This window comes from Urocitellus parryii, chromosome 7, assembly GCF_045843805.1.
Source record: "Urocitellus parryii isolate mUroPar1 chromosome 7, mUroPar1.hap1, whole genome shotgun sequence".
NCBI classification, from domain to species: domain Eukaryota; kingdom Metazoa; phylum Chordata; class Mammalia; order Rodentia; family Sciuridae; genus Urocitellus; species Urocitellus parryii.
In genome coordinates, this window is record NC_135537.1 from 8,874,255 (window position 1) to 8,899,677 (window position 25,423).

Below are 25,423 nucleotides of genomic sequence, written 5' to 3' on the forward strand. Positions count from 1 at the left end.
GTAAGAGTCCCTTTGGCATATCCAAGTAACAGTTTTTCTAGTGTCCCCAATTTTGTGCTTCATTCTGAAGGGACTAAAGGGTCCCCCAGTTTAGCATTCAAAAGGGGAACTTGTGATAGTGGATGTCCAGCTGACTGGGCAAGATGCACAAGGATGTTCGATGACTTGGGCAGGCTGGATCAGGCTTGGGGCTTGTCCAGAACAGCTAGAGATAAGTATTTTCTTTGGAGTGATGCTGAATGTCACCAAGGAAGGGACCAACTGTGTGGACCTGAGCAGCACCATCATGGGTCATTTGGGTAGTCGAAGACAAGAAGAGTCCAGATCAGGGTAATTAGAAGTGAGGGAGAAATAGACAAAATCTGATGGCTCAGTTGTGAAGTTCTTGGCCCCAGAGGGGCCACCCTGCTTTGCCATCACTGAGCCAGACCCCCAGTTCCATGATGTGCACACCTAATTGGCGATTTCTGAGAAGTCAGGGTAGGATTCCAAGTCAGCAAAGATATCATTAGGATTCCTGCAGCTGAGGTTGCAGAAGCAGGCGTTGATCCACAGGACCTGGCGGGAGAAGCCAGGCCCCTCTGGACACTGGAAAGAGACATCAATGGTCTTGGACTTGTAGGGGATGCAGCACCTGTTGTCCATGCAGACCCCACAGTACTTGGGTCGGTAGGAGTGTGTGCTGACGCAGCCTGCGAGGGTGAAGTTCATGGGCGTCTCTGGCTGGTACACGGCCAGACACTTCTTCCCTGCCTGAAGGAAAGGAAGGGATCTTTCAGCAGGGGATGCTCAGGGGATGCCCAGTTGGATCACAGGAGGGACTGACTGCCCTGCTGGACTATATTCTACAGCCTGCAATCTCCCTTCTGTCTGCAGTTTAGCCCTGCCAATGTCCTTTCACACAGTTTCACCAGCACAGGAAGCTCTGGCAGCTCTCTCAGTGAACCCAGTTCCCAGCTAGCCAGGTGCAGTGCTAGAATGAAGACCCCGTGGTCAGAGGCTTGCCTTACCTTAATCTACCCCTCCTGCCATCCACAGCCTCTGGCACACTTACCATGCACACTTACCATATCAAATTGGACTGACATTTGTCTAAAAGGAACTCCATCCTTCCATTGGGCTCTGGGCCACTTGAGATTTAGGGCTCTATTATGTCTCTATGGGATAATTCCATGCCTAGACATAGTCGGCACTTATTAAGTTAATCCCCAGGGTATGTGGAGCTCATGCAATTTGGGGAACCCACTCAGGGCACCCAATCATGCAGACAAAACTGGGAAGGAGTCTCCTGCCTCCAGCGAGGGCCTGGCCTTAGCTTCTGTAGAGCTGCCTTGCCCCACTCTCCTGCTGCAGGCACTTCCATCCAGGTGTCCCATTTAGAGACGTCCACTGAGTCCCTGCTCTGCACCAAGCACAGAGGACACAAGTGCAGCTCAACAGGGAAGATGCTCAGAGGATGAAGGAGAAGACCAAGAGGAGGGGAGAAGAAGAGGAGGGTTGCCTCCAGCTGACCCCCAGGAGATGACCTGGGAGCTGTCCTATGCACAGGAGCAATGTCAGAAGTCAGATGAGGGTGGTGGGAAGCCAGGAGGCATCTACAGGACCTGCGTCTCTTCCGCATCCCCAAGAAACCTCTGTACTCCTGAAATGGAGCTTTCTTTGCTTCTAATGTGACCCCAGGCCTGAGACATGAGTGAGGGGTGTTGAAGGAGGCAGGTAAGATACATGTCCAGTTCTGGGAAGGGGCTCAGAGTCCTGTGGCCTGCTAGATCCTTGATGCTCCATTCCTGTTATCTTAGAAACCAGCTCCATTATGATGAAGGGGGGCTGAGGCCCAGAGACGCAAGGATGAGTCCCAGCCCTGGGAACTAACAGCAGAGAGGTGTTTTCCAGTGTCCCGGGCCCTGTACAGTGCCCCTCCTGTCACCACACACTGTCCTGTGTGCCCATGTGGGTGGGCTTGGGCTTGCAGGAGCAGAGGGAGGAGGCAAGCCCTCGGAGTCCCTCGAAATCATTACAGGAGCATTGTGGAGTGTCCCTGAACTCCTCCCAGTGACCTTGCCCTGTCTCGGTGTCCAGATCATCCTAAATAACACTGCCCCAGGCCTACTGGGTGGGCTTCATTATTCCCATCCTACAAGTGGCCCCATGAGGAAGCTCAAGGCCAGCTTCGTCTGTTGTTCAAAACGCCTGCCCCTGCTCTGGACCCACCTTGATGTGCAGACGGATGTCCACGTCACACGGCCGCAGGTTGCAGAGGCGACTCTCCTGCTCGGGCCAGCACCGGGGGTTGATGTTGGAGATCCGAGTGGACACCCCCAGGCCACAGGTGGTGGAGCAGGGGCTCCAGGGGCTTGTGTAGGCTATGCAGTTCCCGTGCCAGGGCTCCACTTCACCTGCAGCCTCTGCAGAGAGACCAGAGTGCCCGTGAGTCTGCAGCCTCCCCCAGCCCCAGGCCTCTCCACCTCCACAGGAGGGAGGTGTGGGGTCCCCAAAACTGAGAGAGAGAGAGAGAGAGAGAGAGAGAGAGAGAGAGAACTGGGTTGTCCCTCTCCCAGGAGGGCAAGTTGGTTTCTGATCAGCACTGGTACCTGGGAAGGGGGGGCATTTTCTGAGTTCCTTATAATTTTCTGATTGGAGGAGGGTGCATGGATGGAAAATTATCTTTTAAGACAGGTGGACCCAAGTTCAAATCCTTCTATACCATTTCCAAGCTGGGTGATCTTTTCACACTCACTTGGCCTTCACCTCCAATCTACCACATTGGAACCATATCTGCCCTGGGGGGCTCCTAGGACCACGGGGTGCAGGTTTGGACTGAACCTATGCCTAGTGTCCTGCTAGATTCTGGAAATGAGAGGCTAGCAAGACATTGTCCCCACCCCTGCATGATGAATTTGATTCTGGGGAAATTCAAAGGTGAGGACCTATATCTGGGCACCTGACGTTTCACTGAGGTCACGTGGAGAGTGTGGTGGCTAAGACAATAAACGACGTGGGATCACCAGGCCCTGCTGCCCACAGCTCCCTCACACCTCTGTGCCCAGCCCCGCCTCTACAAATGGGGTCAACCACAACTTGTCTCTCCCAGGGCTGGGGTCGAGGAGGGAATGTCACACACACAAGCATGCTCCAGCTGCCCCTGGCCCTTAGTAGCCCCCATCCACGTGGGCATGTGTGGGCACTTGGCTGTCACCCACATGAATGCCAACTCGGGGACAGGTCTGTGCTCACAGACGCTCCAGCTTCTGCACATGGTGTGCTGTGGTCATCTGAGGAGCAGAGGGTAGCGAACCAGAGAAAGAGGCAGAGAAAGGCCAGCAGGACAGAGAGCTGCTCACAGGAAGGTGCGACAGACTCGCAGCAGAGGGTCCCACTGGACACCCAGGTGCAGGAGGCCAGAGAGAACAGAAGAGGTGGAGAGGGAGGGATGGAAGGACAGACAGAAGGGCCCAGACAAGAGAGAAGGAGGGGAGGAAAAAAGGAAGAGAAAGAAAGAGTGAGGGGAGAGGAGGGAGACCCAGGACACAAGCATGGAGGGGGGAAGCTGAGGGGGGAAGATAAGCAGGAGAGAAGTGGATCAAGAAGGGAAGCTGCGCCTACACTCAGGCCCCAGCTCCTGGGTGCAGGCCTCCCTCCCCCCAAGACGCAGGAATGAGTGTGGGGGCGGGGATGTCAACAGAGGGAAAGCTCACAGAGAGGGCAGGGCTGGGCTGAGGGGGGCTGCCAGCATCTTGGAGGTGGTGAGAAAGGATTTGCCTAGAGGATAAAAGGGCTTTGGTTTCTGGGTCACCTCCGCAGCGCTGCAGGGGCTCTGTTTGTGCTGTTGTAATGGGGTCACTAGACCACAACTGGTGGACAGCCTCTGCCCCCCTCCACCGCCCAGTGACTCTTCTGTGACCCTGCTGAGGGGGGCTGTGTGGGACAGCTGCTCTGACACCCTGGGTCTGCTAAGCACCAGGCTTTCCCTGCTGCCTCTCCCACCTACAGGGACCCGCTCCTGAGCTGGCAGCTCTGTCCCCCAGGGCACAGTTGGCAACCCTGGGATGTTCTGGATGATCACAACTTCTGGGTGGGGGTGGCTGCGGACATCCAGGGGCCAGGACATGGGGACAGCCTACGCCCTTGCACAGCCCCCACCCTAAGGAAGTGGCCTCCAGGGCTGAGACACGGACTCTGTCACGCACTTAGGGGCTTTACTTTGTACCCACTACGCTTGCAACTCCTGACCCCACTTCCAGTTTTCACTGCTTCTTGTCCCCTGGCTTAGGAGGCTCTGTCCTCCAGCAGCATCCCCTCCTGTCTCCCATGGCGCCAAGTGCTCGGGTTTTCTCTTTCTTCTCCTCCTCTCTTCTTCTGAGAACCTCTCAAAGCTCAACCTCCGCAGACCTCTGCCCCAGGCCCTCTATGTCTCTCTGTGTCGTGTCCTTGGGCCCTGCCGCCCTGCCGCCCTGCCCTCAGCAGCTCAGGGGGTTCCCTGAGAGGGCTCTCTGTCCCCCCCCCTCCCAGCCAGCCCCAGCCTCTCTCACATCCCCTCACGGCGGGCAGAGCTCTCCGACCAGAGGTGCCCAGTCTCTGCTGTTCTCTCCTCAGCAGTGACAAGTCCCAGGAGTCACCTCTACCCCCTCTCCCTCACCCCCACAGTGATGCATATCAAGACCTCCGTGCCTTGACTCCCACCGCCCAGCTCAGAGCCTCACTAGCCACCCACCCACAGGACCCTGGCCCTGGCCTAGGCTCCAGGAGACAGTGGTAAAACACACAGGCCCATCCCTGCCTCCCTCTCCTCTTTTCTGGCTTACCTGGCTCAGCCTGCCCACCCATCCTCCAGAGCTGGGGACCTCAAGACACCTTGAAGCCTCCAGGAGGCCCAGGCCTCTGCCCTGACACCTGCCACTCAGGCCTCCGTTCCCAGGGCACTCACCCTGCCTCCAGTGCCCCCCAGCACTCAGGTAGGATAACAAGGGTTTACCTGTGAAAAAACTTTGTTCTTTACGAAGCTTACAAAGTGCTTCCTCTTTTTATATTGCGAGAATCTCAGCATAAAAATCTTAATTTCCATTTTTACAAGGGGGGAACCTATGGCCCCAGGGAGGAGTGGCTTCCTCAAGACACACACAGTGAGTTCTGAACTGGACAGTGGGCGCCTGGAGCCATTCACAGGCAGAGGGGTCTGTGACCGCCGCCCCAGGTCTCGCCCCTGCCGGCCCGCACCTACCCGAGGCGCTGGTGTCCCGCAGCGTGGTCTTGCGTGGCCTCCTGGCGTCGTCCTCGCACACCCACTGCTCGCAGCACTGGTCCTGCAAGTTCACCCGCCGCGGGCGGCGGCACCAGAGGCGCGGGGGCCGAGTGCTGAGGCAGAGGGGCGTGCAGCCCACCGCGCCGTCGATGCAAGTGCAGTTGTACTTGCAGTTGGGCTGGAAGGACTCCCCGTTGAGGTAGCGCACCCCGTCCAGCACGCAGCCCACGCCGACCACCTCTGCAAACACAGCCAGCGGCCCGGTCAGGCCCCGGAGGCACAGGGCTCTGGGCCAGGGCTGCCTGTGTGGCCCGGGCTCTGCTGGACCCGACGAGCTCAGGCTTACGGTGCCAGAGCACGGGGAGCTGTCCAGGGTGGGCACACCCGGAGAGCAGGGCGGGAGAGGACTGAGGACCTGGGGAGTGAGGGGTCATTAGCTGCGGCTAGCACCCCTAAGGGACCAGCGCTGCGGTGAGAGGGTACAGACCCAGAGGGACCGGGCGGCTGGCTCCCTGTGGCATCGACACACAGCCTGGTCCTGGTCCAGAGGGTGGTGTGCTGAGAGAGCCGACAGGCAAGCAGAACACGGAAACCCAGTTCCCTCTTCAGGGCTGACATATGGAGGGGCTGAGGTACCGTATCCCTCCGCCCAGGGAAAAGTGCAGCCGGAGGGATGATGGGGAACAGCTTTGAACTGGAAACCAGGTGGGCCCGGGAGGCCTCAATGAGCGCAGGATGGTTCTGCCCAGACCAAAGGAGGGCAGGTGTGAGTCAGCCCAGGTGCTGGGGGAGGAGCTTCAGGAAGGAAGGGCTCACACCTCAGGTGGGAGGAAACTGGGGTGCAGGAAGAAAGAGGGTGGGGAGTAGGAGATCAGGCCAGAGACGGCTTCCTTGGAGGCCCAGGGGAGAATGCAGAGCAGTTACAGCCTAGAACCCTGCTGTACACACAGTAGGTGTTTGATAAGTAACTTTCATGAATGGCGTGAATTATGCTTCACAAGAACCTGTGTGGTACCGAGCAGAGAACAGAGTGAAGAGGGGTGAAGGGCAGCATGGGAGGCCCGCCCGGCCCTGGCAAGAGGCAGGAGTGAGTGGTGACTGGAACCAGGGAGGGCCATGGCCATGAGAAGGGCCCCGCCTGTTGGTGGAGGGGTGTGAGGAGCATGCTCCCTGGGAGGCGAGGTGCTCTCTGTCCTCCTTGGAGGAGCAGGGTTTGAGGTAGGCCGATTTGAGTCTTGATGTGAGTGTCGGGGTTGGCATCTGAGTAGCCGTGGAGTTGGCCATGAAAGCCTGGACTTCTGGGAGGGTTTTGTGGGCTGCGGGGCCAGAAGTCATGCTTGATGCCATTTGCTGCCTGAGAACAGAGTCCCCAGGCAGTCAGGAGCCCATCAGAGGAGGAATGTGCAGCCTGCCTGTGGTTCTGTCCTGTCCCTGGTTCTGCTAGGGAGGGCTGTCCATAGTCATCATCCTCTATCCAGTGTGGGGCCCGTGGGAGTTATTTCTCCTAGAGGGAAGCACATCATCACTGTCACCGTAACTACAGCAAGACCACCTCAACGAGGCGCAGTCCCCTCCCCAAGGTGACCAGAACGAGAAGCGGGTTTGGTGCGCCTGAGTCTTGCTGGCTGCTGTTTTCCAGGGAGTGGTCACCCATGGGGGAGGAGCAGTGAGGCAGGACTCCAATATGTCCTGGCCAGCTGGCCTGGTGCCAGGTACCCCCAGGGTGTGACCTCATTCAGGTCTCCCAGTGACTTCATCAGAGAGTTTTATTTTCTTCATTTGCAGACAGGAAAGGTCCAGGAGGCCAAGTGATTCATTTGCTCAAGGTCAGGAAGCTGGTGAATGAGAGAACTGGGACTCCAGCCCGGTGGCTCTGACCCCACAGCCCTTTCCTTCCACCAGGTGAGGAGAGGAAATGGGAAAGGAAGAAGAGCATGCCAATAGGAGCGGGCAGGAGTGCATTGTTCAGCTTTGCATTGAGTCACCCTGACCGAGCCCGCCCCCTCCAGGAAGAAGATTGCAAGTGTGAGTCTGTGGGGGTGAGTGTGTGGAGGTAAAGTGTGTGTGTGTGTGTGTGTGTGTGACTCTGACTCTGTGTGTGTAGGTGTGTGTGTTATGGGAGGGTGAGTGTGTTTCAATGTGTGAGTTAGTGTGAGTGTGGGGGTATAAATGTGACTGGGACTGTGTGAATGTGTAGGTGTGTGTTATGAGGGTGTGAGTGTGTCAGGGTTGTATGGGTGTGTGTGTGTGTGTGAAAGTGAGTGTGCATTTGACTATGTGTGTATCAGGGGTGTGAGTGTGTGTGAGGGCAGTGTGAGTGTGTTTGTGTGATTGTGTGTGGGGGTGATGTGGGCATGGGTGTGTGTGTAGGTGTATGTCAGTGCATGTGTGAGGGACTCTGTGAACAGGAGTGTGAATGTGTGTGAGTGTATTGTATGTGTGCGGGGGGTGTGAGAGTGTGTGTGAGTCTGTGAGTGTGGGTGAGAGTGAGTGTGGGGATGGCAAGTGCAGGTGAGACTGAGGCTCCGTCCCCGTGTGGGACTCTGGAGGAAGGCAGTGGGGCAGGCCTGGCCTTGCACAGAGACTCTGCACCCGTGGCTCCCTGGGGCCAGCAGAAGCACCTAGGGAACTGCGGGTGCCCAGCCCATGACATGGAATCTGAGGGGGACCTCCATGTTTGGCTTATGTTATCCTCCGTGTTTTTGAATCCAGTTTGCAGCCAAGGTCTGGAAGGTTCCATGGTCTCCTTGGACCCGTGGGTGGGGAAGTGGGGGGAGTTGCTGCCAGCTGTGATGAGCCAACCCCGGTGGAGATGGGGTATGCAGTGGCTGTGGGTGACTCATCCCCAGATGTGGGGACTCAACCCAACCTCCCAGAGAGGTGGTGCTCTTGGTCATTTCCAGGAAACTGAGTCTGGAAAGGCTCAGCTCTTGCCTAAGCCCTTGTTAGTACTTATTTACTAGTACTAGCTAGTACCAGGTAACAGGCAGGATCCCACCTAGGTTGGCCAGCTCCAAAGACCATGTCTGCCTTTACTGTTCCCTTGCCTCAGACTGGGGCCAGGGCCAGGACTGGAACCAGACCTGTCCCTCCTCTGATTAGGACCCCAGACAGGACTGAGATGACTTCTGAAAAGGCCAGTCAAACAAAGCAAAACTAAGAGCACTGGTCCCTTGGGCGGATGCATTCCCTTTTTCCTCCTGGCTGCCGAGGTTGGTTTCCTAAGCCCCCGAGCGACGTGCCCACAGACACATAGCTAGCCAGCCTCGGGGTCAGGGCGGAAACCCCAGCCGGTGCCTGTGAACATCATGATGCTTCCACCAACCACCCTGCCCTCACGCTGACCCAGCCGCATTAGACGCAGTGTTTGTGCAACCGAAATAGCCAAGCGGGCTAACTCAGAGGTCACGCTCTGCCCACAGGGGCATTTAGCTTGGCCCACCGAGTGTTTTTAAAAAACATTCTGAATGTCTTGCCAACTTATGCACACTACACAAATCGAGACTTCTGGGTTTTCTTGAAAACTGAGCAGACTGGCAAGACCAAGCTCACATTTCCCCCAGCCACCAGGGCTGAGGTCCCCGGGGGGGTGACCTCAGACAGCCCAAGCTCGCAGTTGGCAGTTTGCCATGGCCCCGCCCATCCTCTCTGAGTGCCAGCTTCGCAATGGCTCATTTTTATGACCTGCCTCATCCTGACATAATTACATGAAAATCTCCAAAGGCAGATGCATCTCATCCTAGGACTCTCTGCTGGCTGAGCTGACCCTGGTGGGAGGGTCTGTTGGACCAGACTTTTCCTTCTCTCTGGCTCAGAGGTGTCCTCCTCTCTGTGCTTTCAGCCTGGCTTCTCTTCTTTCTTGCATTGGGGTTTCAGAAGGTCCTACACTGTGGCAGTGTTTCTAGGACAAGAGTCAGTAGAACATTAGTGAGTTGGTGTGTGTGTCTGTGTGAGTGTGTATGGGTTTGCATGATGTATTATATACATAATGTGTGTGTGTGTGTGTGCGCGCGGGCATGTGTGCATATGCATGGTGAAAGTGGAGAATAAAGTACCTGAGCAAAATATCTCAGTATTCAAATAAGTTCATAATGAAAAAGGCCTCTTGTCGCACAGCTCCTTTGGGACTTGACAATGAACTGAACATTCCAAGCCCCTGAAGTTCAGTGGCACCTGTGTCTGCAAACCTACACTACCAGATAAGCCTTGGTAATGGTAAGACCCAATAAAATCTTCTCAGGACCACAGTTTCTGTTTGTTTGTTTTCCCAAATAAATGGCAAGGAAATACATAAAAGGCTCATGGTGGCAGGGAGCCCAGAGGCTGGAGCAGGTGCAGGCAGGACCTGAGATGTACAGGCAGGAGGAGGGGTGGGGAAGGGGGCTTCCAGGCCCTGGTGGAGGAGGCAAGCAGGAGAGGCAGCCTCTGGATCCAGGAGAGAATGCTTACAAAGCTTTGATGCCTGGTAATTGACAAGATTGTAGTACAGCTCCAGGGATTAGTACAATGGCCATGAACTGAATTGCCCTTTGAGTGACCTTGAAGAACAATGGAGAGGAATTATGAGACAGTCTCATATAACTCTAGGCGACTCTAGCACAAGGAAGCTGGGCCAGTTTCCCTCCTAGGTTGTGTGTTAGCCGTCAGTCTTGATCTTCAGCATCCCTGAGAAACACCTGGTATAGATTCCCATCTCTGCTTCCAAAGGATGTGATTCAGTAAGTCTGGACTGGGATCAGGAATAAATATCTGAATCAATATGTTGGATGCTTCTGTACAGGTCAGGTCGCAAGTTCTCTTTGAACACATTGTTTTGTGGAACTATTAATGAGTCTTCAGTAAAGGAAGAAAGACTGGAAGGGTAGAGGAAGCAGAGGGGGCTGCTTGCAAAGTCAAAGACATGTCTTGTAATGAAAGTTGAAAACGAACTAATGATCAACGAGAAAAGTGCCATAAATTAACCACGAGGGTTGGACAGGATTGCGTGACTTGAAATTATGTGCATAGCCCTCACCAGCAACCACCTCAGGAAGTGTAGTGTGCTGTCTGGGGATAAGAGACTGTCCTGTGTGTGAATATGTGATGGGCTGTATGTGGAGTTGTAATTATGGGGAAGTCTTGATTCAGCACTAAGGGAAGAAGGGAGTTCTTGGATTTATGAGAGTCCATAGAACTCTTCAGAAGTTAGGCTGCTGTGGCATGATGGTTAAGTACCTTTCTTCATCCTGCTAGGACATGTACCCTGGACAATGCTTACATGAGTCAAATTAAGGAAATGCAAGTCCAGAAGTAGGTCAGAAAGCCCTAGAGAGGCAGTCTCTGAAAACAAAATAGAGCAGGGTACCCACAGTGGAGCAAACAAATACACAAGGATGATGTAAAGACCAAGAGCAAAGAAAAAAGCAAAGGCAATTAGAAACTCCAGGAAACACTCTAGGCATTGTAAAACAGAAATAATCAAGTACACTATCTTATACTGTAGTGAGCATTATTCCCATATTCATAAGGTTAAAAATACTAATTATTGTATACCCCCAAATTATGGCAATGACATTGAAAGAAAAGGGATGTATTAGATGACACTGAGGAGCTAAGTCATCAGTTATCATATAGGATTATAAACAAATTATCCAAAATTGACATATCAGTCCAGTTAAAATACAGCAGAAGGCATGAGTCACTCAGTGGAAAATATAAGAAAGTTAAAAGTGACTGTAAGTAACCCAGAGAAGGTGGTTGGTAGGAAGGGGTGGTTGCAGGCTGCTGGTTTTTATTATTTCAAGCCTACTGGATTTAACCACATTATTTTAATTTATAATAGTACTAAGCGGTGAGGTGCTCTGAAGTGACCTGGCATCCCTTGGGATGGTGCCACCCACTAAGAGAACAGGTCTTCCCTGGGGAAACTCCTTACCAGAGAAGGATGTTTCCAGACTGAGAAGGGAGCAAGGAGTCAAGGTGTAGGGATGAAAGGCACATGGGCATCGCCTTCTCCCCAGGAGGGACCTGCCCTGTGGCTTCTCACCATGGGCTGGGCTGGGCTGGGGGTGCCTCCTGCCAAGCTGAGGCCTGGCCAGGTGAATGGCTGCCTGCAAGGGTGCCCAGGGCGAGGGGCCCCGGGCCAGAGCTGGGGTCCTGGGGCCAGGTGGAAGGTACGGAGGCTCTCACTTACGTGCACACACTCCTATTGCGTACCTCGGGCGGTCCCCACTGTAGTCGCAGTAGAGGCCCCGGTGGGGGTCGCAGACAGCAGCCTCTGTGCAGTTGTCCCCAAGCTGTTGGGCACATATCTTGCAGCACTCACAGCCGTCTGTGATCAGACTGACCCCCAGTGGGCAGCGGGGTGGGGATGGCGGGCACTCACACGGCCACTTGCAGAATTGAGGGCTTGCCGTTGTGTCTTCCAGCGGTGCCGGGGTGAAGGTCATGGCTGTGGGGGCCCGGGCGAGGGCCTGTGGGGGAAAGGCAGCAGTGAGGGGGGCTGCTGAGGAGGGGATAGAAGCCCTAAGGCCCTGCCACCACCTTCCCATCTTCACAGTGTCGGAATTTAATAGACTTTCCACCTTGCATTGGATAGTTAAGCGTCTCCTTCCTTTTCAATAAAATAAGGCCCAGGAGCCCAAATCTCTGAAAAGCGCTGGGCCCAGGTTGGACGTCGGCTCGCGCTTGCCTTCTCTTTGACAGTCTTTCCTGTTTCCCTTTCATCCTCACACTCCCAGGGGCAGGGGAGGTGGTCTCAGGTCACAGAGGAGGGGGCCCAGGCTTTGGGCAGCTGAGGGCCTGCTGACAAGAGAGTCGCACTGCAGTGACCTGGCTGGTGTCTCACGGTGCTCCCTGCATTCAAGATGCCCCGTCTTTCCTCTGCTGATTTCCTGGGTCCCAGCTGAGCCGATGACAGCTCTTTAAGCCCAGGCTGGGCCAGGGGGCCTGATATTGCCACTGGCTGTCAAGAAAGGCGGGCAGGCTGCAGCCACAGGAACGTGACCTCAGCTCCCTGCGTCTGGATCTCCTTAGCCCCGGGGAGGTGGGCAGGGCTCAGCTGCTAGAGCAAACCCCTAGAGAAGAGTCTTCATTTTGCAGTCAGAGTGATGGGTCTCACTCCACCCCTCCCACCGGCAGCCCACAACACGCTGTTCCCACCTCCTGGTCAGCAAGTTCATCTTCACTCTGGCAATGTACAGTGCAAAAGGGACAGCTGAAAGGAGCAACTGCGGCCTTGAAGGCTGGTCTGGTGGACGGCCCTGGTGTCTGGAGCTCTGAGCTTTCTGTGCCTCTGGGATTCTTCCCTCCCTAGCTGCCGCCTGAATCCCATCCAGGCCCCTCACTCTAGGTCCCAGAGGAGACAAAGACCTTGGGAGGAAGAGGATGCCCGGAGGACGCAGAGCAAGGGCAGGAGCTGGCCCTGCCACTTCTAGGCCACAGAGCATCCTCCAGGGCTCAACCGTGACACTTGAACTCTGGAGTGAGCAGAGGTGAGGCCAGGGCTTCTGTGGGGCAGCAGGGTGGGCTCGGCTGGGCTCCAGGGTCTCCCTCTGTCAGAAGGGCCCTACTCTATGTGGCTTATGAATCTGCATTTCATGGTTACAGAACAGGCCGTGATGTGGGTTATTCACACAAATTTATCTTCCCTTCTTGAGAAGGAAACAGACCCAAAGTGGCCATGGACACAGTCTGGGTCAAGGCCTAGACCCAAATGCCTCTCGTAACTCTACTCACCCACTCTTGACCTTGGCCTCCTCTGGGCTTTCATTCACCTAACAACCATTTCCTGAGCTAGTTATAGCTTCTCTTAAATTTTAGGCATTGCAAGATGGATTTAAGCTTTCCCTGTACTTAAGCTGATGGAGAAGCAGGCATTAGATAGGGGTGGTTTATTCAGGTGGCATTGAGTACTGTGAAAGTGACGGTCACTTGGCTTTGCTGGCTGGCTTCCTGACTCCACGGAGGGAGGCACTTCCCTGCAGGGCTGTGGCACTAGACGCCTGGCAGCTCCATGGACTCCCCTGGCCATCTCTGAGGGTCCCTGTGCTGTCAGCACTCTTTGGCAGAAGCGATGACTCCTTCCTGCCCTGAGAGCCAGGTTGGTTGGAGCTGTCTCGGCCCTGGGTTGGTGGACTTGCTGAGGGCAGGGTCTGGGCCCTGCTTCTGCCATGTGCCTGAAACACAAGGTGCACACAGAAGTGCTCCCCAGGGGCCTGCTGAGGAAGGGATGGCTGCGGAATTGCTGACCTCAAACAGCTAGAGTGTCACTTGGTATTCAATATGTCATGTCCTGCACCTCTCCTCTCAGCACTGAGAGTCTATAAATGAACATGGGACTTGACCCAGACACACACGGGCTCTTTCTATGTGGCTGTGACAAGCTGTCTGAACTTTCAGAGTAATGTGGGCACAATAACATCTGCCCCGGGAGCTGTTGGGAGGGTGGAGGGCATAAGGCATGGGGACGTGCTGGGCCTGGCCTGTGACATACTCAAGGCACAGCCCCTGCCCTGATGCAGCTGTGCATCCCTCCTTCCTGGTGCCCAGCACAGGGATAGGATGCAGACTGGGATGGAGTGGGAGGTGAGCAGGTGGGTACCCACTCCATGGGTCTCCACGTCAAGTTGCAAATCCCCCAGAAAAGCTCCCTTCCCAGGTACCTGCCTGAAGACCCTGGGGCATGCAGCGGGTTACAGAGTTACAGGAAACCTTCCCTGGGGCTAGGCAGGTGGCTTAAGGGATCCTGCTGGAGGGCTGGGCTCCCGGGTCCTCTGACCCAGCCTTTGCTGATGGCACCACCTAGTGGCCGCAGGTTCCCAGACAGTCCAGGCAGAAGGCCCTCCACAGCTGTGCAGTGCTGGGGACCCTCCCGGTCCCACTGCCTTGCCAGCATGGAGATCCTGGGCATTTGGCTGCAGGTCACAAGTAGTCCAGACTCCTGAGAACCAATCAACCCCACCCCATGTGCACAGAGGAAAACAGGGCTGCATGCGGATCCCGCCATGCAGGGCTGATAGTTTGGCCGGTGTACATTGGTGTGTGTACACAGGATGTTTTATGGGAGTGCACATTAGGGTGTGTGACATGGGTGTGTATATTGGGGTGTATACATGTGGTATGTACATGGGGTATATAGATTGAGGTTTGTACATAGAGTGTATACATGAGTGTGTACATTGGGGAGGGTACATAGTGTATGTGCATGGGGCATGTATACTGGGGTTACAAATAGTGTGTACATGCATAGAGGTCCCCAGGATCTTCTAAATGGTACTTTCATTGTGCAGGCTGGCTCTGTTACTCAAACTCTAGGACACTCCTCTGGGCCCTTGTTCCCTCTTACCAGGCTCTCATTTTCCCTGGGGATTGGACCCCACCCCTGCTCTCCCAGCCATAGACATGAACATGCCCAAACCCTGACCATTTCCCCAAGAGTCCTGACTGCCACAGTGCTGTGGAGCAGTGGGAGACTGATCTTTGCAAACACACTGCCACTTGGGCCCTAGTGGAAAATCATGGCAAAGAGAATGTTGTCAGGGGAAAGTCAGAGGAAGAAGGAAGCAGCCTCCATCCTTCCAAGTTGAAGCTGTTCACAGGAAAGCCTCTTATGATGAGCTTCTGGAATAGGACCCTCCGCAGACACCACTGGGTTTTTGGGGAAGACAAAATGGATTGATGACTCTAAGATGCTTCCCGAGCATGCCCAGGGCTGGCTTGGTCACAGCGGGTCCTGCCTAGTTCTGCCCCTGCAGGCTCTGGCCACACCCCCACCCTGCCCACCCCACTCAGGCTCCTCCTCATCCCGCCCCTCGATTCTCAGTGTCCCCTCCACTATCCAGGTCGGCTGATCCCAAACAGAACCAAAGTGCAGCAGTGGTCCCAGACTTTCCTGTACCTTAGGACCACCTTGGAGCTTTAATACACACCAATGCCCAGTGGCTTTCCCAGAGATTCTGATTAGTGACCTGGGAAGAAGCCTGGACGTTGGGATCTTTTCAGGTGGTTCTGCAGGCAGCAAAGTTTGAGAACCACTGACCTATGGAACCTGCTAAATGCAGGCCCTGGATCCCACCTTGCACACCAGGCTTCAGGTGGACCTCTGCCATCCTCCAGCTCAGAGCCTGCACACTAACAAGCAACCCTTGGAATCTCACAGGAGAGGGAGGAGTCACTGCCTCAGTTGGCAGAGGACAGGGAGGAGGTAAGGCTGCAGCTCACCTCCTTTTAAACATTTGACTTTTGGACAACCAACACTTTTGTGCCTTACCCCCGACAGCCTAAGACTGACCCCAGCACAGTCCTGCAGAGATGTGATGCCCAAATCGCTTTGCGGTTCCTCGGGCCTTGTGCTGCTTAGTAAGCAGGCCCTGTGCAGATAATTGAAGATCATGTATTTTCCCTTGATGTTTTGTAAAATGCATAAAAAATGGAAGGAAAGAAAAAGGAGTAGCTCCCAAGATAAGTCCCTTAAGTGCCATATATTTAACCCCTCTGGACTAAAGGTAATCCCCAGGTGGGTTAAAAGCAGTGAATTGATTCCTGCAATCATGCTTACTAGGCACACTTAAGCTGATTTCCACTGAGAAGGAACAGAAATAGAGCCCCAGTAAGAAATCCTGCATTTGTCTTTTGAGACGATATTTAAAGGTGAGAGGTAACCATAGGTTTTATAGTGTATTTCAGCTCTCTGAAAATGGACCTGGAAACAAGTATACAATGTGACCTTCATGCATGAGGGCTTGTGCATCATTATGTACTTGCCTGGTGGTGGGCATGGGGGCCACCCGGGAACTGCCATGTCCCTCTCTTCTGAGGTGTGCGTGGTTCAGTGGTGACCAGGACACAGGATGAGTGGAAGGGCAGCACTTGCAGTGAGAGGACCCCATGTGACAGCCCCCGACTCCACCCTCACTCTCTCTGAGCTTGTTCCCCCAGCTGTAAAATGGCAGCAGTGGTGACAGCTCCTCCAGCGGCCCTCCTGAGCAGGTACTAGTGTTGTCCCCATATCATACGTGAGGAACCCGAGGCCCTGAGAGCTTAGTGACTTTCCCAGGGCCAGCAGCCAGCAAGTGGCATGTGCTTCCTGTGTCCCTCCAGAGCCCCTGCTTGTGACGCTGCTCTACTCCTTCTCCATTCCTTCCTCCACTGCCCGTCACCCACCCACCTGGTGCTCAGGTGAAGACAGGCCCTCACCTGCAGGGAGGGTTCCCACAGAGTGGAGTGGAGCCCAGGCTGCCACAGGCCCCAGAAGAGGAGAGAAGAGCCGCTGCAGGACTCTCCCTGGAGGGGCTGCCCTTTCCCGCCTGTGTGGGGCCCAGCACAGGCTTCCGTGCCTGGGAACACTAGGATGGACAGAGATCTCACCGCGGGCCTTAGGCAGGCTGCACCCAGATGCTCCACGAGGGGGCAGGGTAGAGGCAGGAATGGCCTGAAGGGCTCACAGCCCGGGCTTTCAGGAACAGGGTGCCCTACCTCGCAGCAGTTTCTGCTCACAGCTCTACTGAAGAGAGGCCTTGGGGAAGAGGGAGGTGCAGATGGCCTGGGCACAGGGCTGCGGGCCTCAGCCCAGCCTACTGCCTGCCCTCTGCTTGCTTCTCTCATTTCCAGTTCAGGACTGAGTTGGCCACAAGGGAAGGCCACCTCTTTCCCAGCGCCTCAGCAGTGGGTCTGCACCTCTGTTGGGGCCGTCCTCCTGGGCTGAGGGCTTTGGGACTGACCCATCACCCAGCACTGCCAGAGCCTGCAGATCAGCTGGCAGGTCCTGGGAGCTGAAGGCTCCTGGCTGGTGGGATAAAGAAGGTTTGCTGAGATTTTTTCTAACGCAGCCTGGTGAGCTTGCAGTGGGGGAAGCCGACTTTGCTCGCAGGGAGTGGTTTCTTTCCAGATAATGAGCACTCTTTCACATGTTGTTCACTCACTTGTCCAACACAGGTGCAGCATCTGCTGCCTTCCAAGCGCAGGGCTCAGAGCTGAGGGCAGAACCACAGAGAGGGCCCTTTCCTTGGAAGCAGGGAGAGAGCAGAAGGAAGCCAGCACATGCTAGGGTGAGGGTGGGCACACAGCCCCTGCCACGGGCCCCAGGGCAGCCTGGGATGGTTTCACATGTTCAGAGTTTCAAGAAATCACAACAGAAGCCCTGATATGTATTGAATATTCTATACTATGTATGACAATATAGAGATGCTACATTTAATTATATATAGTTATACCTATAAAATGTATGTTTTGTATAATATAGAATATGCAATATTTTAATCTATAAGATACAATTGTATATTGCACATAGTATATAATATTAATTAAATATATCATGTATATAATCACATATACATATGCACGTACAAATTTGAAATGTGTTACTTCTTTGCCAGATACATGCTCTAATATTCACCAGGTTGGGAGAATGGTATAATGAACCCACATACCTACCACCAGCTTTGATAACTACAACACCTGTGACTCTTGTTTCTTTTCTTGCTACCATGCATACACATGCTTCTTTATTCTTGGAAATCTGCAAATCCTAGACATCTGTGATTTTACCTGAGATTCTTCAGAATGGATCTTTAAAGTATGAGGAATTTTTAAAAAATTGTAACCCCCGTACAATCATCACACCAATACAATGAGTCACAATTTCTTAATTGTCTCAAGTTAATATCTGTTAACTTGAGCTGGAGCATCTACCTCCCCTCTTCTGGGCTTGGGCTGACACAACAGGAAGGACCTGGGAATGGGTCCCGCCAGCCTGGCTCGGAAATCTGGTGGTGTTGGAAGCATGGATGGCGTGGGACTGTGTCTCCTCTGCCTCCTGTCACCCACACAAGGCTATTTGGTGGGATTTAACAAGACGGTGGCACAGCCCGTGGAGCCATGGCACACATAGGGCTGTCCAAGGTGGACTCCTAGGATGGTAAATGAGCTGAAGTTTGCCAGCAGCAGGACGTGGGTGCTGTGGACAGAAAGAGCTGCGCAGGGCGTCCACTAGCAAAAAAAAGGGGGAGGAAGAAACTGGGATGGTGGGCAGCTCCAACCCCAAACCATGTGGCACCACCAGGCTCTGCTGAGAACTGAAAGGACCTCGAGGACAGCACCCTTGGATCCCATGCACTTGGACATCTTGGTTTTGTTTGTGGCTTCCTACGTGCGCCTCACTGGACCTGCGTCCTTTCCTTCAGTCACAGGGCTCTGTGCGATGGGCTTCTGTGTCCATCTCAGAGAGGATAACTGTGGCCCAGGTGACAGAAGGAGCGGAAGCTGGGCAGAGGAGCTGTTTCTTGTCCCCGCCGTGTGCTGCCACCCCTCCTGACGGAGCTCTGCACCACCCCTCCTGGAGCACAGGCCAAGCAGGTCTTCCTGTCCCCTTTTCTTGTCTGAGGCTCAGAGGAGAAAGCACAACCTGCTTAGAGCTGGGGCTCCTGACCCCTAGTTCCACACTCAGGGACTGAGCCCGAAGCCAGCGCTTGCCACTGTCCTCTGAGCTTCTGGTCCAGGCTCTCCCAGCTGCCCCCGCCCCGCCCCCAGCAGAGTCCCCCTGTCAGGAAGGGCAGTGGTCCCTGCCCTGTAAACATGCTGCCCGCCTCCAGGTCCCCTGAATCCACTCACTCCACAAGGACGCTTCCAGCCCCACCATGCGCCAGCACAGACAGGGACGGCTGAGTGGGGGACATGTTGGGCCACTAGGAAAGAATGCAGGAGTAGGACTGGTGGAGGGACAGCACCAGCAAAGGCCCAACCAAGGCTGCAGGAGCCGAGGTGGCCGCCTAGCAAGGGCTGGTGTGCAGGAAGAAGGGGCAGGAGGCAGGTGGACCCCGGTGGGCACAGCCAGCAGAGTGCCCGCTGGGAGGTGCTGGCGATGGCAGGAAGAGCATGGGGGCGTGTGCAGGGCCCCCATGAGCCGGGGAGGAGACCCGAGTGACCTGCGTGCCAGGGAGAGGCTGGGGAACCGGCTTGGGCAGGCAGAGCAGGGGCAGGGCCTGACGTGGGACCCAGGGGCCGCAGCTGCTCTCACGCTTCTTGGCTTTCTGAGGGTGCAGGGCCAGAGACCAGGAGCCGCCTTGGCGGACTGACAGGGGAGACGTGGGCAGAGGGAGAATGGGTTTGGAGAGCTTCTGGGGAGGAAGCACGTCTGGAGGGCCCTCCCAGAGCACGGCACACACCCTCCTGGGCACGAAGGCCAGTGACGCTCTCTCCAGAGGCAGATGCTGCCCCCTGGGGGCCCTGCTGCTGTGGAAAGAGGGGTCCATCCAGAACGGGCCAGTGGGCTCTGGACTAGGGCGGCAATGAGCTGCTTCTTGGCGGCCTTCTGGCCACGCAGGTGAGTCTACCTTCTGTCCCCAGGGCAGGGCTCAACCCCTGCTCGCTCACAAAATCTGTCCACTTAGGCCCCCCAGCTCCTCCTAGCCCTGGGCAGGCTCATGGCCGGCTCCCTCCCTCACTCCCAGACTCAAGGCAGGGGTCCTAGAGGGACCCCTTCCTCTCCTTGGTGCCGGCTCTGCCTTCCTCTCACCCGGGGGCCCCTTCAAGGTGTGGCCTTCACAGTGGAGGGGGAGCCTGGACTTGCCTGCAGATCCCAGACCTGGGCGGGCCGATCTTATCACCTCCCCTGGAATGTCCCTTGTTCGTGTTTTGAGAGGCCCAGCTTCTTTCCGATTCTGGCTCCCTCCTCCCTCCACCTCCCTCTCTGTCTGTGGAGTGCAGAAGTGGACGATCAGCGTCAGGATGTCAGCGGTCGAGGAGAGATGATCTGAAATCCAGTGTGAGGGGACCAGACATGCAGGCTCCTGGGCTCTTCTTAAGAACTCAGGTGCTTTTACCACCCCTCAGTACCGAGTCCTCAGCTCCCCCCGCCCTGCAAGCGTAAAGACCCGCCTCCAATAGCCAACCTCCTGCAGGACAAGGCAGACGCCCCATGGCCACACCCCTTGAGACTGGAAACTGCTGGGGCCACTGTCCATGGACAAGCAAGTGCACGGCCTGTGAAAAGCACAGTCAGTGTGGAGGGCCTATTGCTCTGACTCCAGCTTGAGGGCAGACCTGACCAGAGGTGTTCTTACTATCCCACCATCATTGTCACCACCATCACCATCCTCAGCATCACCACCATCCTCAGCATCACCACCATCCTCAGCATCACCACCACCATCACCAATACCATCACCACCATCGCCACCACCATCATAATCACCATCACCACCACCATCACCACCATCACCATCACCATCACCACCATCCTCATCATCATCACTACCATCATAATCACCATCACTACCATCATTATCACCATCACCACCATCACCACCCTAACCACCACCATCACCATCACCATCACCACCATCCTCACCATCATCATCATACCACCACCACCACCATCATCATCATCAACACTATCACCATCACCACCATCACCATCACCACCACCATCATCACCATCACCATCACCACCATCCTCACCACCACCATCATTATCACCATCATCACCATCATTATCACCATCATCATCATCACCAACAACAACCTCACCATCATCATCACACCATCACCACCATTATTATCACCATCATCACCATCATCATCACCATCATTATCACCATCATTATCTCCATCATCATCATCACTATCACCATCATAACCATCAGTATCATCATTGCCATCATCATCACCATCATCATCACCACCATCACCACCCCCACCGTTCTCACCATTACCACCATTACCAGCAACATCACCACCATCAGATTAATAAAAACCATTATCACCACCCCATCACTACTACCACCATCAGTGCCACCACCACCATCACCACCATTTTGTCCATCACCACCATCATTATCACCAATACCATCACCACCACCACCATCCCCACCCTTACTGCCATTATCTCCAACATCACAACCATCATCATCATCACCACCATCACCATCACTATTGCCACCATCATCACCATCCATATTCCATTTTCCCACACAATATCTGGGAGTGTTTACTGATCAGTCCCAGCACTGATCCCAGGCTAGCTAGCCAGTTAGCCTGCCCCTCCTCCCACACCTGGAATGAGCCTGTGTCTGCAGCTGACTCTGGGGGTGGAGAGTGGGACTGCGTACCACACACACACACACACACACACACACAGGCTCCTGCACTCAGATGCACCATGTTCACACACAAACACTCAGTCAGCTGCACATCTCACACCCACTGATGGGAGGGAGTGTTGAGCCTCACCTCACACCTGTGCACTCCCCTGACCCAAGGTCTGCCTGGGCATTGCCTCCCGGGCACTTGTTTGCCCACTTTTATGCTTCTGAGAGGCCCACTCAAATGTCACGTGCTTGGACTCAGCAGTAGAGAGCTTGGTGGGCAAGGGCTTGCTGGCCCTGATTAACATGTCCTATGTGACAGAGGGTCCTGTTGAGATGGCAGCCTGCACCCGGCCTCTCTGCTCTGGATGACATCACTCTGTCCCTCCCGTTCCACCTGTCTGTCCTATAAACTCCTATTGGGGCAGGAACTGCCTGCATCCCACTTCTGTACAAGTATTTAGACCAGGGAAGCTGGAAGCTGTGTGACTTGGGGCAAATTACTTAAACTCTCTGCACTTCTTTTTTTAACCTCTACAAAGAAGAATGATTATGTCCCCTTAGTACTGTTGCTTAAAGAATTTAGGGGTGCTTAATGTGAATTTAAGAAATGGGAATGAGCACCAGAGCACTGGGGCAGTCTGATGTCTAGTCCTGTGCAGGACACTGGCACAGGACCTGCAGGGCTCTCCAACTGTGGACCTTTTATCTTAGCAGGTGGTGGGTGCTCAATAAATGTCAAAGGAAGGAAAGGGTAGAGAGGTGAAGTAAGTCCCACTTGTAGTCCACCACTATCGTATCCTAGGTTCCCAAGGTTGTTTGGCTGTGTGTCCCTGGTCCCTGTCTGGTCCCCCACTGGACTGCTCCATCCCGGCCAGCCCCTCCTCCCTCCGTGGCGGGACCTTGGTGCTCGGTTTTCATCTGATGGGCAAGTCTCCCTCACAGCTCTACTTCCTCCAGATTTTCTTGGCAATTTCGCACATTTTTTCTTCCATATGGACTCTGTAAATCACTTTTTCCACTAAAATCCTCCAGGACCCTGAAGGGACTTGCACTCCCTTTACATAGGAATCTAGGCATGGGCGCTGGCTTCTGGGCAAGGGACTGTTCCCCTCCCCCTCCCCCTCCTCCCCCTTCCTGTCCCTCTCCCCCACTTCTTCCCCTCCTTCCCCTCCCTCACCTCCTCCCCTTCCTCCCCTGCTCATCCCTTCCCCTCCTCTCTCCACATCCCCACACCGGGCTTTTCAGATGCTGGAAGAACCCAGGTGCTGGGCCTTGTGCTGGGAGCCCGGAAGTCCCGTAGCCAGGGTGGGATGCGGAGCAGGGTCCCAGGGGGCGATGGTGTGGCACCGGGTCCTGGAGCTCTCCCTGGCAGCCCTCTCCAGCTTCCTGCCTGGACCTCTGGGTCTCCTGGCTCCTTAGCTTGTCCCCCACCCCCAGCTCCTCCACCCCCAGCCCCAGCGGCTCTGGAGAGGTCCTGGGCCCCTGGCCGACTCCTCCCCTGGGGCTCTCCAGCCACCCTGAAGCTCTGCCCCCTTCTGGGCAGGCGACCTGCACTCCTGCACCCATGGCCTGAGCAGCTGCCCTGGCTGGCTCCCTGCTCTGGGCTGGAGGGGACGCTGCTCCCCTAACTGGGAAAGCCCTGGAGGGAAGGTGGGGATTTGGAGACCTGAGTGTGTCCCCCAACCCCGGCTCTTGTTCACTAGGAGCCAGCAGGTCCCATTCCGCTCCAAGTCCTGGATTCTCTCAACTGTAAATGGGGCCAGTGTCCCTTCTCTGGGGGCTCGGCACTGCCACTCAAGGTCCTCACACATGTTGAGCTCTGAGGGAGGCCACTTCTCGTGGGTGCCAGCTCTGGGTGCCAGCCTCAGAGCCAGCTAAAGCAGACGTAGGGGCCTCGCGCCGGTAGGCAACCAGCTGCCTGCTGAGCCTCAGGCTCCGGGTCCGTGACCAGGTGCACAGATCCCAAGGAGGCCCTGGGCACAAGGCAGTCCTGACGTCCCCCTCCTGCCTCCCGCTGCCCTGGCACCGGCTCCGGCCCCAGCCGAAGCATTTCGCGGTCAGCAGCTGCCCTGACGCCCACCCCTGGCCACCCCGCACCCGCCTGGCTGTGCCGCCCGCCCACTGTGGCTGCAGCAGGCTGGCCTGGGCTGCCACGTGTCTTCTGCCCTGGCCCCTGGGAGGTAGAGCCTGTGTCCTCCCCCTGGTGTGCCTGGGACGCACGCAGGTGGGGGCCCCGTGGACAAGATCTATGCGTGGTGCTACCGGCTCTGGAGGTAGGAGAACAGCCGCAGGGAACAGCACCAATGGGGGTCCCCCACCCTGCCTCTCCATGGAGCTGTGTCCAAAGCTGCGTCCCCTTCCCGCAGACCAGGTGGTCATCTCCGGCTCCCCTCCTGCAGACCCTCCAACACCAGAGACTTCAGACGCCTTCTTCATGCCGCCCAGCAGGGTGAGTGACCAGCCCAGGGTCACACCGCGCCCGCTGCCACGCCCGCCTGCAGGACCCTCTCCGTCTCACTTCAGGAGGGAAGGGGGGACACAGGACCAAGAGCACCCCTGGTTCCTCAGGCCGCCAGGTTCCACTGACACCCAGTCCCTTCTCCTCGCCTGTGCCCTCAGCGGCCCTCCCTGCCCACCACTCCAGTCCCTCTGCCCCGGGCCCCACAGCAGGACTGTGGGAGGGAGCAGAGCGCCTTCTCGGAGCCCCCAGGCAGGACTCACCGTGGCCAGGACGCTGCCCACCGCTGCTGTCACCGCCAGCGTCCAGGGCAGGAACCACCTCATGCCTGGAAGTCAATGACACCGGCATCCACGGATCAGCCCAGAGGGTCCGGCCACCTCTCAGGGGAGCTGGGCCCAGACTGGCCCTGCCCATCAGGAGCCGCAGATACGCTTCCTCTGAAGCCCTCGGGGGTTTTATTAAAGCAAGATCTGACGTCAGGGTGAAGGACAAGCCCTGCATTTTCCTCTGAAAAAAACTTTTCCTGCTTCTTTCTCTCTCTCTTTTCTTTCTTCCCTCTGTCCCCACCTCCAGCCCCCGCTTGGCCAGCCTCCCCCCCTGACAGCTCTTAAAGGGACAGTTCCCGGACTGCGGTGCACAGGGGCCACGGGCAGACAGTCCTTACCCAGGAGCCCTGGTCCTGCTGGACAGGCCACAAAGGCGGGGAGGGGGCGGGTGCAGGGGGGTGAGGTGAGGCAGGGTCCCTGGACCGCAGGGTCCCTGGGGAATGACCTCCTCCCACTCCTCCAGGCTGCTGGCTTCGGGTCTTCATTGCTCCTCTCCCCCTGCCTGTCGGTCCCCCTGGAGAAATGATAGGAATTCGCCCAGGAACCCGCCCGGCTCCAGCTGTGGGACCCACTGCCTCAGACTAGGTGGTCATCAGGGACCCTCTTCCCACCTTGCAGGTCCTCAGGAGCAGCGTGGGTGCTGGAGCTGGCTCCAGTTCCTCTGGGCACTGTGGTCCCCAGTGAGTTTGGGCCCCTGGCCTTGCTGCCCGCTGGACGGTGGCCACAGAGGTGTCTCGGCTGTCTGGGAGGGAGGTGATCTGCCCAGCCCAGCCCCATGCTCTCCAGACGGACCTCTGCAGCAGCCTCCCACCTGGTCCCCAGGCTCCCCCCAGCCTCCTCCTGTTCACACGCCTCAGAGCAGCCAGAGAGATCTGGAAGGGCACACACGGGGCACACACGGGCCACACACGGGGCATACACAGGGCATCTCCTGGATGCACTTCCCCAGGCTGATCTGCTTTCCTCAGTGTGTGCCCTCCGGCCCAGCTACCCCCTGGACACTTCTCTTCCCACGTGTGCACTGTGCTCGGCCACCACCCCAGCAAGTTCCATCTCCAGGCCTCCGCAGCTCTACCTGAGGCTTGGATCACGGCCCCGTGGGGCGGCCTCGGGAGAGCAGTGAGCTTGTGCCCGTGGAGGGGCTGATGATCCCCGTGGACAGGACCCCACCAGAGATGACTGATGGCTTCTCTATTCACTAACATGGGAGTGGGCCGACCAATTCTAGTCCATGAGACACAGGAGGAAATCTTCTGGAAGTGCCTAGAAAGGATTGCCATGCTCAAGGAAAGAAAAATAATACCCCTTTTCTTCTTGTTCTTTCCTGGTGTGT

General features: G+C 56.0%; 1 protein-coding gene across 1 annotated transcript; it reads right to left on the reverse strand.

The window, feature by feature from the left end:
- Positions 1-453: 453 nt before the first annotated feature.
- Positions 454-24,087, reverse strand: Ccn4 (cellular communication network factor 4). The gene is made up of 5 exons (XM_026407780.2): positions 24,025-24,087; positions 11,412-11,691; positions 5,219-5,479; positions 2,212-2,405; positions 454-753 (listed from the first exon to the last, which is right to left on the reverse strand). The coding sequence occupies exons 1-5, from the start codon at positions 24,085-24,087 to the stop codon at positions 454-456; spliced, it is 1,098 nt and encodes a 365-aa protein (XP_026263565.2).
- Between the last annotated feature and the right edge of the window lie 1,336 nt (positions 24,088-25,423).